We start from the raw sequence: 14657 nt of genomic DNA, 5'->3' as shown, positions 1-14657 counted from the left end.
ATTACACACCCGATTGCGGTTGGATTGAAATAAGTGTTGGGGCCCATCATTAAATTGCCTGTCAGAGTTAATGAATCGGCCCTTTGGGAGTCCATTTAAGGGCCGTCCTTGCTAATCCACAAACTAAGGTGTGACTTCACTAGTTATCCTTAAACCTTACACAAAAGCTAGTAAAACTTCAGGGACACTCCCCCCATTCCCCATGGCCCATGGGCCTTCTTGGCCCCAGCGGCCCAACCCCACCCAGACAGAAAACAGGTGCGGCTGCCTAGTGAGCGAGTCCCAAGTCTCAAACCCCACGTCTCACAACCGTCACACCCATTTTCCACACGGTTTCACCAGCACTGAAGAGAGGGTAGACTGACCTAGTAAGGGTTAGTTGACTTTACTGCAGTAGTGCAGTAGTTTGTAAGTCTCTCGTGTACTTATGAGTCTTGGACTATCTATCGTGTGGGTGGGAGTGAAGTATTTTGACCAAAAAAATGCCCTCCTGAAAATGGTTAAATTTATAGTTGCCCTCTTAAATTTTTACTAATTTCATGTGCACCCCTGCTTTTCAAACTAAGTACCATTATAGTCCTTGCCGTTAGACAGAGACATTATGACATAACGGATCCTAATTTTTGAACATCGATGAACCATTCTACCCCTTGATAAGATAAAATGACCAAAATGACCTTACCTTAAAAAAAAAAAAAAACAAACCTACAACTCATCTTCCCCAAATCGTTTAGGGTTTGGGGAAGATGAGTTCTTGAATCATAAATCAAGAATGGAAGTCTCTGGAGAGTTGTTGGCAAACCAACCCCTCTACAAGCAAAATGCCCACAATCCCAGCAAACCCAAATGGATTTTGAATTTGACTTTGCATTCATTTGACCTATTCCTTTCTTCCCAGCTTTACTCCTTCCCTTACCTGACCTCTTTGATCAACCGCATCTTCCCTACAATCTTCACACCTAATAGATTCCAATAAACCAATTTTTGAAGAAATTTTACCCAAATCAACACCCATACTAAGATGGGTACATGCCTTTCTCTCATTAACTACTACTCTAGCACCTTCAACCCCATCCGTTGGATTCAAGTTCGGGGGAATGGTTTTAGCAGAAACAGAGGAAACCGGCTTCTCCTTCTGAGTGCCTCGTGTCTTCTTTTTAGCCTTTTTCCCCATTAGTACTAGATGAATCCAACTAAACCGAGCACACTACGATCTTCAAGTCAACTAACAAAAATAGAAAATGAAAAAAAAAAAATGAAAATTTATGAAACACCCCCTGAAAATGGGTCGAAACTCAGATCATCTCCTGAAATTTGAAAATACTCAGATTACAACCTTTACACTAACAGAGTTAGTCTGCTGTTAGTTATTAATGTAAAAAGACTATTTTACCCTTGTACTAAATCATTAGAATTAAATTTACAATACTACCCTTTCCTTCATCTTCAACCTAATTTCATCCTCTTCGTCACACCTGTAAGTTCATCAGAGAGTCGCGGGAGAGAAGGAAAAAAAAAACAAAAAAAACCAAGAGAGCGGTCTCCATTGGAAAATTTTGGGGTTTTCGGTTCCTTTCTTCGTTTTAGATTGAGATCTGATTTCGTAAACATTTGGTGAAACAGGTTAGTGCATTTCTCTTTCACGAGCTTTCAGTATCACCGTCCCCTTCCCTCTCGTCGCTTTCAGACTTCTCAACTTCGTTATCGTCTCCGGGCTTCCACTGGATTCTTCAACTTCTCACAGGAAAGTGATAATTTGGTCGCCGATACGCGCCATTGGAGCCCTACTGCCGTCGTCGCCAACTATTATGTGGATGACCATGATTCCGACGATGATGACAACGAAGAAGACCGTAGCTTGGATTTACTTGTTCGGTTTGGTCGATTTTTCTGCGCCAATGTCTCCTTGATTTTTCTGCGTTTTAACCCACAACCAGTCTCTCTCCGGCAATTTCGTTCTATACGATTCAAGCGGCTTCTTTGAGAGTGGGAGAGAGACGGAAACAGCATCTCCCTCCCCCTGATTTTTCCCTTTTGAAATCATTCCCCCTGATTTTTCTCACTCTCTCCTCGTGATTTTTCTCTTTTAAAATCGTTCCACCTGATTTTTCTCACTCTCTCTCCCTGATTTTTATCTTTCGAAATCTCTCATTTTGTTTAGGGTTCTCGGTTAGTGGAATCGAACTCCTAAAGCGAACTTCCTGATTTGCCTTGGGGTTTTGTGGTGGGAGAAACAGTGATTTCAGTTTGTGCATTTTGTAGTCTTTTAGGTGTTCACGCCGTATGAGATGATTGGGTCCAGCTTCGTTGGAGTTCAAGAATCTTCATGAGGTTCAAGGATCGTCGGAGATTCACGATGTCTGAAGCCATACGATTGATCGCCGGCCTATCACCACCCTTCATCGGGATTATTGGGCCGCCGTCACGGTGTTTTGGCCGCCATTCACCGTATTTCCTTGAGGCAGAACCCTAAGGTTTCATTTGTCTTTATGTTATTTTATGTTGATTTGGGGAAGAAGAGGGAATATTCTTCTCTGATTCCCCTCATCCTTATAAACTTTAAAAAAATTGGGGTTTTTAGATCCAAGGTAAAAAGTAACTTCACATTAATCAAAGGGTAGTTTAGGATTTTCAAAAAATTTAATTACCTGACTTCATCACTTAACTAACGGTAGGGTCTAATCTGAGTATTGGGCTCTAATATAGGGGGGTGATCTGAGTATTTTCAAATTTTAGGAGGTGATCTGAGTTTCGACCCATTTTCAGGGGATGTTTCATAAATTTCATTAAAAAAAAAACCATTATATGGGAGAACTAAAGGCAAAAACACAAACTAGGGCATCAAAATTACCACAACAACCAAAGTTTAATTGGAAACAAGCAATCTAACACCGATTATATGCTAAAAAGCCTCATAGATAAACAGATTATGGGAAACCCATCAATCGATTTGTGTTCTCGGAAGAACAAATATGTTACTTTTGCATTAACAACACAAATTAGAAATTCAATCAAACGGGGTAAACAAAAAAAAGAAGATAACTAGATAATAAATATAGGGAAAAGTCTGCTCACCTAGAAATCTAAATGCAGAAGCAACTGAGATTACTTGATGCGTCTTCAATCGATATGCATTAGTGTTTGAAGAGAGAGAGAGAGAGAAAACGAGAGGGATTTCGTTTTTGTAAGATTAGAATCTGAGGTAAGGATGATAATAAAGTGTCGTGTGCATTATATGGGTCGTTCACACCTTCTGTGCTCAATGTTGGGAAAGGGAGAGTGAGTTGGAAATGGATAATTTTTTATTTCTGGTTTAAGAACTCATCTTCCCCAAACCCTAAACGATTTGGGGAAGATGAGTTGCAGGTGTTTTTTTTTTTTTTTTTTTTTTCCAAGTAAGGTCATTTTGGTCATTTTACCCTATCAAGGGGTAGAATGGTCCATCGATGTTCAAAAACTGGGATCCGTTATGTTATAACATCTCTGTCTAACGGTAGGGACTATAATTGTACTTAATTTGGAAATAAGGGTGTATGTAAAATTAGTGACAGTTCAGGGAGAAAACTGTAAGTTTGACCATTTTCAAAGGGGCATTTAGAAATAACCCAAAAAAAAAAAGACTGTGAGTGAACTATCCGTCCAATGAGGACACCGTCCGGCGCACAAGTGCGCTGGAGAGGATCTCGATCCTTCAGATTCCATGTGGCCTTAAATAATTTGGTGCAGGGCTAGGGATCTGAGATTGGTAGGTCCCAGTCACATAAATGGCTGCTTGTACTACTGCCCCCGGCCGCTCTCTACTCCTGCCTCCTGAACTCATCAGTTCTTAGTCAGCGGTAAGTGGTTCCACGTTCTGCTCCGTAGAGACTGAATTCTTGGCCGGAGGCTAAAAGCTACTACTCCACAGTTTTCTTTTCTTGCCGGAGGCAGGTAGGTAGGTAAGGAACCTAATGGTTTTTTTTTTTTTTTTTTTTTCAGACTTTAAACTAAAACAAAAAACAGATGTGGAAATATCACCAAATTGATGGGACGCGGTTGAATGGTGGTTTTTTTTTGTTTGTTTTTGGTGAAACGGTTGAATGCTGGTGGATCATGAACAAAGAAATTATCAAATTAAATGAAGGTAGGTATCGTTCAAAGGATAGGACACATGGCAAGCAATGAAGATATGTGGAGAGGGAGGAAACTGATGAAAACCTGCAATTTGCCTTCAAGCAATGGTTGCAACCGATTCACCGGTGCAGAATCGGGAAATCAGATTGGGAATAGTCCAATTCAGATCAGAATTAGTAATCATCGATTACCATTTTTACGGATCTATACGGTCAATTCTGAGATAAAAACATTAGGCTGTTCCTCGAACTTGCCTATTCGAGAGCCGAGATTATTCACTTCCATTACCAATCTCTGCATATCTTATGTTAACAGTTTTTATAGGTTCGTTCTTGCGTTTTAATTGGCAACAATTGTTTTCATTTTAAGTACCAAAAAACATTTGTGGGAAAAAGAAGGTTGCTTAGCATGATTCGTGATCTCAGTATCGACTGATCGGATTGGTTCTGAATCATCCAAATTTAGGCAAATATGACACTTTTGTTCCTGTTTTCTTATTAAAAAAAAAAAACTTTTTTTTTATAAATATTTTTATTCTTGTCCATACAACTGGATTGGATCGATATTGGGATTGATATCGATCCGATCCAACCAAAATCAACCAATCCGATCCGATACCTCAAACCATGCTGCTTAGTAACATTTACTGCGTCCATACAAAGAGACATAAAATGACTACCTCATCCCTCTTATTGAATGCCCGTATGTGATTCCTTGTGCATGGCCAAATCCTTTCCCATTTATTAAGTATCTTATAATCAAGTTTTAAGTTCAAGATATCGGAACAAGTGTTGACTAGTTTTGAAACTATTACAATATCAATACATATGATTGATATCAGTATAGTATTGATCAAATCTATCAAGAAGATGTTCATTTTTGAATTTTCAGCTAATACCAACAATACATATCAATATTGTACTTGTATCAATCACAGCTGATACCAGATACTAATACCAATGTTGATATTGATACCAATACCAAAATCGATACCTAAACCCAAGTTTCTATCTTTATAAGATTTGAATCCTAATTAGTAAAAATGGGTTTAAATACATTTTAAATGTGTTCCTGTTTTTATAGTTTTAAACACGTTTTATCGTATGGTTGGGAAATATACGGAAAAAAAGGGCAGAGGGTAAGTATTCTTGTTTTGAATGTATTTTAAAACATATTCCCTTTTTTTTTTGGGTTGGGGGGGGGGCTTTTTTAAGACATTGAACTTGTTAAACGATAACTTACTTAATTGACCATATCTCTCTCACTCCCAAAGTCAAATCGACCTAATTCTCTCACCGACGTAAAGATGACTCGAAGGGTTATATTTCTCATGGTAGCATCTTCAACTAAAGATCAATGTATGGACCTTGAAATTGAATTACATACTAATGCATCTACTAAAAAGGATTTCTAAAATGATAACTCCCAACTCTTACTAAACATGCATCACTCCATGAATGTGTTGGCTGTGTTGACAACAGTGAACAACACTATAGCCAAACCATATTACTGAACTTTCGATATTATGGTGTATGAATTGGGAATTGATATTGGATGATATTAAGTGACATGTCTTGAAACTTACAATAGGTTGTAGAATATTTGGATGTCACAATTGTTTTGAACATTAGAGAGCATATATTTCAAATAAAAATTTCTCAATTTATCTAAGAATAATGCCATTTTTGTTTACTCCGTTTTTTGGAATAAAAACGTTGAAGACCGGTACCGATCATTTTTCGATTTTATCAATCTCTAATCTCTACATTTTTACAATTTAAAACCCGAATCGCGCCCATTTCCTTTTTTCATTTTTTTGGTAATTGGGAGCTTTACATACATAAGGGAAGGGGGAGGGGATAAGATACCAGCAAAGAGACTCGGACTCAAGGGCTCTTGGTGAGCATGGGCATGAAGCCCACCACGGGTCACCAACTGAGCTAAGCAGTTGTTGGTACTTTTTTCTTTTTTTAACCGTTCTCCATTTTTTGCCAACTATGATCTGGATTCAAGTGTTTAACAACTACAGCGACCGTGAAGTCTGTGCGACTGTTCCCACAGGCTGTAAATTCCGTTGGATGTAAAGATAAGAGTCTGTGTCCGTGCTGGAAGTAAACGAACCCACCCAAGAAAAGCAAGAAAAGAAGAGGAGAAGACATGGTGATAAACGTGATCCACTTCACTCGCAGCTGTACTCTCCAATTTAATCTTCGTCCCCGAATCCTCCATTATTGTCGAGAAGGATCTCCAAAATCTGCAGCAACTACACTGTCCTTAAAAAATGACAACCATTTCCGCCGATTTCGGAAAACGTCGCCTTCGATGGAAGCGCTTGTCGGTAGTTCCCTGCTCGGAAGGTTTCCAAGCACGAATTTCGCCGTCGGCGATAATCAAATTCCTGGTCAGTTCACCCTCAAACCTCAAAAGTCCCTACCTCTCTCTCTCTCTCTGTAATTATTTCGTTCTTCCTTCGGATTTCGACGCTTTCACTAATCACTATCAGACCTAAAGAACCATTAAAACAGGAAAGCAAGCATACTAGAGTCCTTTTTAAACTAAAACTATTGACCTTTACTTTGTATTGTCCCCGTACTATATTTAGCGCATCTTTAAAAAGAGCCATTAATGTCTAATAGGAACTCCTGATCAAGTGCAGGTTCTATTTCGGATTCTTCGTAGTAGGAACTCAAACTAGTTGTATATAGTCCATTTGTTTCCATTGGACGTTGGCACCATCCCTCTTGTAACGTCACCCCGTTGTGTAATTATTTCATACTCGGTGCATGGTTACTTTGCGTACCAAGTGTTTGATGAAAGTTACTACCTTCTGCTTGGGGCTGCTGTGTCCCGTTATCCTCTTAGTCCAGCAAATTGAAACGATAGCTAGAGCAATCCGAGACTCCGGAGAGTGAGTGAAAATGGAGAGAAAGAAAGAAAGCCACGTGGCCGTGTCTGATCGTTGCATTCCTAGTGTTAACACTTCCGGACAAAGAACTTTCTCCCAATATTTATGTATATGGGATCAAATTGAACAGATAAGCAAGATCAAATAGAAACCTTTAATACAATATTCAGATCTGTAATTGATGAATAAAGCATAAACTGCAATGGATATTCACCAGTGGAAGCAATGGAAAAGAAAACGGCAGCAAAATTAAGCCCAAATCATCTAACTAAATCCACTCTGAAATATTTGGAAAAGAATGCTATCTGGTCGTGTGGCCATGTTGCTCTTGCACCTAAACACTAAAATGCATGAAAGTACCGCACTGTCCCCTGAAAAGGCGGAAATCTACCCATTGTCCAGCGTGTGCAGGCTCTAGAGACAGATCGTGATCCTCTACTGCCAAGCTGCTCGGCAGGACTGTGCAGCCCAGACACAGTGAGACACGCAATGACTGCCTTACCTCAACTCAGGCAAGGCATTTGGACAGGGACAAGGTGGTCACTGCACGCCTCACTGTGTCTGGGCTGCACGGTCGTGCCAGGCAGCTTGGCAAGAGAGGATCTGGATTGCTCTAGAGACCCAGGCTGCAATCTCTTCCCCCTGAAATATGTACTTGAATTGAATTCTTAATTCAAGTCGCATAGTGTCAGTCCACGCATCAGACTGACAGATGTCCAATTTTTAAAGGAGGACTTGTAAGTCAACTAACTAAACCTTTGAACTTGAACTTAAGTATCCTAATTTGTTTCAATTAAATAAAACCAAAAAAATAAAGAGGAAAATACTCAAAACATGGACCATGTTTAACTACCCATGTGACCTTTAATTAATATTCCGCTTCCTAATAGAATCCTAAAGCAACTATGGTCCAACCCAATAGTTACATACCCTTCGAACCTATAAATTCTAAACTATTTCCTCTGAAGTCATTTTCTATACGAACCATGTAACTCATATATTCCTCTTTATTTTCTACGCCCTTATTCTCAGTTTTTTGAGAAAGTTTTTTTATTTTTTTGGTAAAAGTTTTCTGAGAAAGTTATGAGTAGTAGTGACAGTTTATTTTTCCCAAAAATTGGATTTAATTGCTGTGCTCATGTGCTGGTTGACTAAGTCCAATGTTGCAAGTCTTATATATTCCTTGATGATGCTAGTGCAATAAAAGTATTTAAGTTTGTATAATGATCTGCTGCAGTGAGGCCTGTAACTTCGAAGGCAGTGTTATTAACAGTAAAACGCCCTAGGAATTAGCAAGATGAGATCTTCTTATTCATCACTTTCTTACTACTTTGATGCTTTGGTGCAGCCCCACAAGTTTTTGAGGATGACCAATCTCTCAAGCTGAAGGTGAGATATCATATTTCCCATAGTCAAAAGATGGATAGGAATGCATCTCAAGCTTTGTATTATGGTTTCTGACCACGACCCAAAAGGAAAATTTTCTACTTAGTTCATCTTCTGCTTTCCATGCTCTGTTCTTAATGCAGAAAAAAGTTACAGAGATATCTCCTGAACTGAAAGGGACCTCCATATTTCTTGTTGGTAAGAGATACTTATCATGACATTAAGTGCTTGGAGTAATTAACTACAAATGGAGATAAACTTGGAGTAATTACATAAAAATGTATATACAGTTGTTTATATTGTAATTAATCCTTCAATAAACAGGTATGAACAGCACCATGAAAAACAATGTGGGGAAACTTCTAGCGGATGCATTAAGATATTACTATTTTGACAGGTATAGATTCCATTTGTATCATATCAGGTGATCTTGTAACCATGGATAAGATTGCTCTACCTGTTTGTTTGTTTCTCTGCCTGCAGTGATAGTTTGGTTGAGCAAGTTGCATGTGGTGAAAATGCTGCTAATTCTTTGAAGGAAAGAGATGCAGAGGGATTTCGTGAGTTTGAGGTGATTGTTCACTTGTGTCTTCTAACATTAGGATTTAGTGTACCTGCTAGGATTTGATACATTTGTATCTTTGGGTGAAACCGTATTAACAACTCCTCCTCCAAACTACTAGGGATTGCTGACTTGATTCTAATATACAATTTAGGTCCAGACTTTCTATTAACCCCATAACTCCATAAGTCTTCAAACCACGACAATCTGACCACCTCACTGTCCTAATAGCACTACCAAACTAGCACCATTTGGTGCATCCATTAGTTCATATGGCCAAACAATCTAAACTGACTTTCCCTCCCTCTCTCTCTCACCCTAGACCCGATTCAATTCTTTTATGATCCCAAATCTTCTGAATGTTACAAGATCCTGCATTAATTATGCTGTGTTGGCCGGTTAGACCAAGGTACATATAATAACCTACATAACAGTATCAAAAATGTTTTTACTAGTAAAAAATAGTCATTAGGGAGGTGGATTTTATACTCAAAATAAAAGAAGAGGGCATGGTACTGGGTAAAATTGCCTAAGACATCAACCAAATGAAACAGGGCTTGACAAAAAACAGGTTTGAGTCATTTCCATTAATTATGACTAATGAGTGTGATCGTTTCTCAAGATGATGAATTCCATGACAGACTGAAGTAATGAAGCAGTTATCATCCATGGGTCGCCTGGTTGTTTGTGTTGGAGATGATGCAGTTCAAAGTTCAGTTAACCTGTATGGATATTTATTCTTGACCATCTTGCATTGGTTAATCATTAATGTACATTTTTTACTTTGATAGCAGCTGATATATTATTCTTCTCCTTGTTGAACAATTCTAGGGCTCTTCTAAGGCATGGAATATCAATATGGATTGATGTTCCTCTTGATATAATCGCCAAAGAAGACATGGCTGCAATAACATGCACAACTTCAGGCTCCTCTGAGGTCACCACTACCACACACCATTGTTCTAGTTTGAAATTGCTTGATATTTACAACCTAAAAATTTGTCACTATTAACAACCACTTACCACACTTCTTTCCATTATCTCCCATGTTCTTCACATTTAGTTCAGGCTTTCCTTGTTTATGCAACATTTTTTACTATGGCCATTGTTCACTAATGGTAAAATGCATGTTATGGCAGGCGTTGGCTATGCTAACTAAGCTTTATGAGGACTTGAGAAGTGGATATGCCATGGCAGATGCAACAGTCTCACTTCAAAGTAAATTCAATTACTATTTTATTCCCCTGCATATATTCTTTAATTTTTACCAGTAAGTCAGGTTCTTTTTTTCCCACAGATGTAGCTTTCCGATTAGGTTATGACAATATGGATGCAGTGACTACAGAACACATGGCTATTGAGGTGATGAAATATGCTTTCTATTGATATGACATCAAAACAATAGTAATCAAGAGCTTCTATGACACTAACTTTTCATATGATTTCTTGTCTTCGTAACAATTTTCAGACACTAAAAGAGATAGAGAAGCTGACAAGAGTGAAGAAGATGATGGAAGCCGCAGCAAGACCATTCTAGCCAGAGCAAAGCTTTTCCAGAGCCATGTTCTCATCACCACCTACAACTTCCAAAGTTGCCCTTACCAAGCCCTCAGGGAAGCCCATCTCCACCAATTTTTGTACCTGTTACCAAGAATAGCCTTTTCAAGTTATTGAACTCGTGTCTTCTTATAAAAATATAAAAACAAAGTGGCCTGCTTAATAAGAAAAAGCCTCAGCAATAATTACTTTTTCTTCAGTTCCAATAGATGATCTCATTGCAAAAGTTTCAGTCCAATAGTGAGCTGTGCCAACAAAGGTCTGATAGTCTCGAAGATACTGTAAGTAAGGTTCCACCATAAGTACTCATACAAGCAGGAAAACATGTATCTGCAATCAAGACTAGAAGCTCAAGTAGAAAGTAGAGTAGCAGAAAATGAAACCTGTTGAGCTACCACTGCATCTTGAGGATCATCAGGTTCAGGAGCAGATAGCAATGCTTGTAAGGAAAGAAGTGCTGTTTTAAGTGTGAGGGCTGGGCTCCATTGGTCCTTCAAGATATCCAAGCATATTGCCCCATTCTGACTGCTAATGTTTGGGTGCCTACAGTTGGGAATGCAACCGTTACTGAGCTAAAGCTTTCTTATCACTAACATATCAAAGGAAGAATATCAGACCTAGAAGATCATAAGATTGAATAGATCACTTCATCAATTTGTCAAAAACACAAACAATGTCAGCATAGACCATAATAAGATGAAAACAAAAAGAAACCTTGAGGGTTGTAATTTAACCCCATCTTCGAAATGCAAACAACTACTACCTATACATGCTACCCAGGGATCAAGCAGTGAGCCACTAACATATCAGAGTGTAACCTAAAAATCAGATCAAGCAGCCCTTTGTTTGCCTTTCACAGTCTCCTATCCCATTTGTAGCATCTACAGTTGCACAACTTGAAAAGCAAAGAGGGGAAAGGGTAGCCTAAAAATCATACATGCGACCCAGGGACCAATCAGTGAGCCAGCCACTAACATAAAAGAGTGTAACCTAAAAATGAGATCAAGAGCAGCCCTTTGCCTTCCACAGTCTCCTATCCCATTTGTAGCTTCTACAGGTGTACAACTAGAAAAGCAATGAGGGGAGAAAGGGGGAGGGGAGACAAACTTTCACCATAATAACCAGATAATATACCCATCAAGTTAGGCCATGAAGAAAGGACATGAGAGATGACAGAAACATCAGAGGCTTAAAGATTATATGCAATCATCAGCTGTTTAAGGTGAACTCAGTGCATAATTCTCCATTTTAGAAGAACAATGAAAGATGAGAATTACTGCTATAACCAAGAGGGAGTTGCAACAATACAGTTCCTACAACAAGTTACATAGCATAGATATGTATAATGAAGTCCCCACGACATATTGAAAAATATCACATGTGAGATCCAAATTGTGCAAGAACATCATATTCTTGCAGTCTTACAGCTATCACCACTGTAGAAACAACTCTTGAGTCAGTGACTAGAAAACGTAAACACAAATACAGTGAGGATGTCCGTGGTCCGTACCAAACTTTAGTTACAAATTGCATCTTTGGAGGCTCAAAAGGGTACCCATCTGTCAAAAAAACCAACATTAAAACTGTCAAATTATACGTTAAGAATTCGACAATCTTCCACCTTTGGCAAGCAATACAAAGAGTTACCAAGGTTACGACAAGTTTGATCTAATTTCAGTCAACTGAAAATTCGATTTGTGTCCAAAGACAGATCTCAAATAAAAACACAGAAAAACAAATGAAATAACAGAACCACCTCAATCAAACGCAGAAGAGAAGGAAGAGGGAGGGGGGGGGTGTGGGAAGACGGAGAGAGAGCGCAGAGTCCTCTAATCAATCTCTCGCCATGTTCATTAAGGAAAAAGGATTTTTGAATTCCATCGACTTTATGGTTCATTCACATTTTGCGATTCTAGTGTTCAGAAGCAAAATTAGTTGACCAGGTCTCCATTGATGCCAAATACATGCTTTTTCGCGTTCAAACGACCCCAGATTCTAAGCTAAAATCACCAAAGACATCTAGGACAAAACCCTAACTTACGTGTTTAATCAATAGTTCAATCAAGCTCTGCGAAACGACCAAAACAAAACAGAATCTTTTGAGTTTCAACCCTAATTTATAGGAGAATCATCAGTTTCTCTCTTGGTCTTGTCTACTGCTCAATCCCCCATGGCCAGGGAGGGGAGAAAAATTGAAGCAATGAGAAACAAAAAAAAAGAAAATGTAAGAAAATACCAGGCAATCTGATGTCGATTTGAAAGGTTCCGCCTTCATAAGGCGTGGCGACAGGGCCGGATATGGTTCCCGAGAGATGGGAAAGATCGTTACCATTACCGTGGAGCATTATGCTTACACCAGAAATCTCCATGTCTCTGTTACACTCCGCAAGTTCTTTCTGTACGCGTGCGAAGTCCACCATTGTCGTCGACCGATCTTCTTCAATTGCGATACTGGCGAACAGATCAGTTTCTTCTTCGCCACTGATTTTGTACGATTACCAAGAAGACTCTTCACCTGTCAATTAAAGATCAACAGACAACAGAAAACTTGCGAGAGTCAAAAAGAGCCCACATTTTAACGACTCTCTGAGTTTACTCCCCCACTCCCGCTGCTTTTGCTACGGAGTTTTGGGGAGTTCGGTTTAGTGCCGGTAGAGATGTAAAGGGATCGAATTTCGGATCAATATCAGGTCCGGATATCCAGTGCCAGATACGATTGCGAATTGGATTTAGATTTTTCGACTATCTTTTCACAAACCTCATTCTCTGAACTTATCGAACCTTCAAGAATCATCCAGATCACTACTTCAGAGTTGAATACATATTCGAATCATATAGATTATGTTTAGGATTAACTGAATTTGTTCTCGTATACTCTCTGGACAGATGGGATCGAATTTGGATTTTCGGGCATTCATTTACATTCCCTATTCCATAGTTCAGAGGCTTGTAGACATTAGAGATGTTTTTCCAGGGGTGTCAAAAAAACCCGGCCAACCCGAGCCTGCCCTAACTCGGCCTGAGCTCGGACAGGACCGGGCCGGGCCTGGGTTAACATAGGGTTGAGTAAGGTTTGTCATTTCTCTGGCCCTGGTAGGGCCGGGCCTGGGTTGAGGCCTTGGGCTGAGCTCAGCATTGTAGATATTCAAGGCCAGCCCATCTACTATATATTACAACCTAGTCCATTTCTTTTTTATGTTTATCTACACGTACGAGTTGGTGAACTTCCACTTTACTACTCCGCCTACTACTTGGTGTTGGTCTTTCCTGCCCGGTACAGTTCCTGTGAGACTCTAACAAGGTGGGCATAATGACCATTCCACCCTTGACCAAACATTCTGCTCGAGTAGGATCCACCTCCCTCTTATTAGAGGCACTAGGGGAACTATACTGATCAGGGAATTGCAAAAAGATATTTTTCCCTCGATTCCGTAATCTCACATTCCCATGAAAGCCGGTTCACACTTTTGTGGCTCAATATATTGCCCTTATTGCAAAAGAAATAAAAGGAAGAGAGGTGAAATAAAATAAATAAAAAACTACAATATAAATTTTTGTAATCATTCTAATATGATTATATAATTAATTCTAAATCATTATTAATTTGATTATTAAATTTTATGTATTATGATTAATTATTAATTCTATTAATCATAATACGGAAATGTTAGTGTTGGGCCCATATAGTCAATATGTGAGATGACGTTGGGATGCATGCCCACGAAAGTTTGATTATTATATTTAAAAAGAGTTTAAGGTTGTTACACAATCACGATTATAAAAGTTTTCAATTTTTAAGGAATTATATTGTGTTAAGTAATTATGTTTTGATAAAAAAAAAAAAAAAAAAGATAAACTAGCATTAATAATTATACAATACATAGTTTGGTAATTTCAATTTGTACATACTTTATTAATGGAAGAATTAAAAAAAAAAGTATTGTAGAGAAGAATTTAAGTAAATATAGGTTAAGTTTAGGAGATTGATAGAAAATTCTCCCACTTCAATGGAAAGAATCAGTTAAAAAAAAGGGGAAATTATGTCAAGACTATCAAATGTCAGCCGCATAACAATGGACAAACTTTTCTGTTGTCTGTATAAATGGAAGAATTTATTCTCCATAAGCAAATGGT

The 14657-nt window shown here is 38.7% G+C and overlaps 2 protein-coding genes across 4 annotated transcripts; one reads left to right on the top strand and one right to left on the bottom strand.

The window, feature by feature from the left end:
* Positions 1–6247: 6247 nt before the first annotated feature.
* Positions 6248–10635, top strand: LOC122656771 (probable inactive shikimate kinase like 1, chloroplastic). Its single transcript, XM_043851417.1, has 10 exons — positions 6248–6514; positions 8367–8407; positions 8548–8602; positions 8729–8801; positions 8888–8975; positions 9608–9690; positions 9798–9903; positions 10106–10184; positions 10264–10328; positions 10435–10635. Exons 1-10 carry the CDS (start codon positions 6271–6273, stop codon positions 10501–10503), a joined length of 903 nt encoding a protein of 300 aa, XP_043707352.1. The 5' UTR covers positions 6248–6270; the 3' UTR covers positions 10504–10635.
* LOC122656770 (ubiquitin-conjugating enzyme E2 27-like) lies at positions 10324–13055 on the bottom strand. 3 transcript variants are annotated; one of them, XM_043851415.1, is made up of 5 exons: positions 12760–13053; positions 12034–12082; positions 10907–11066; positions 10713–10784; positions 10324–10607 (listed from the first exon to the last, which is right to left on the bottom strand). In XM_043851415.1, the coding sequence occupies exons 1-5, from the start codon at positions 12941–12943 to the stop codon at positions 10500–10502; spliced, it is 573 nt and encodes a 190-aa protein (XP_043707350.1). In that variant the 5' UTR covers positions 12944–13053; the 3' UTR covers positions 10324–10499. The 3 variants fall into 3 exon arrangements, with proteins under 3 accessions (XP_043707350.1, XP_043707349.1, XP_043707351.1); XM_043851414.1 differs by having other exon boundaries at positions 10713–10802; positions 12760–13051; XM_043851416.1 differs by lacking the exon at positions 10713–10784 and having other exon boundaries at positions 12760–13055.
* Positions 13056–14657: the final 1602 nt, after the last annotated feature.

The sequence above is a fragment of the Telopea speciosissima genome, chromosome 3, assembly GCF_018873765.1.
Source record: "Telopea speciosissima isolate NSW1024214 ecotype Mountain lineage chromosome 3, Tspe_v1, whole genome shotgun sequence".
NCBI classification, from domain to species: domain Eukaryota; kingdom Viridiplantae; phylum Streptophyta; class Magnoliopsida; order Proteales; family Proteaceae; genus Telopea; species Telopea speciosissima.
The sequence above is the reverse complement of the archived record's forward strand: the minus strand, read 5'-3'. Positions and strand labels throughout refer to the sequence as shown.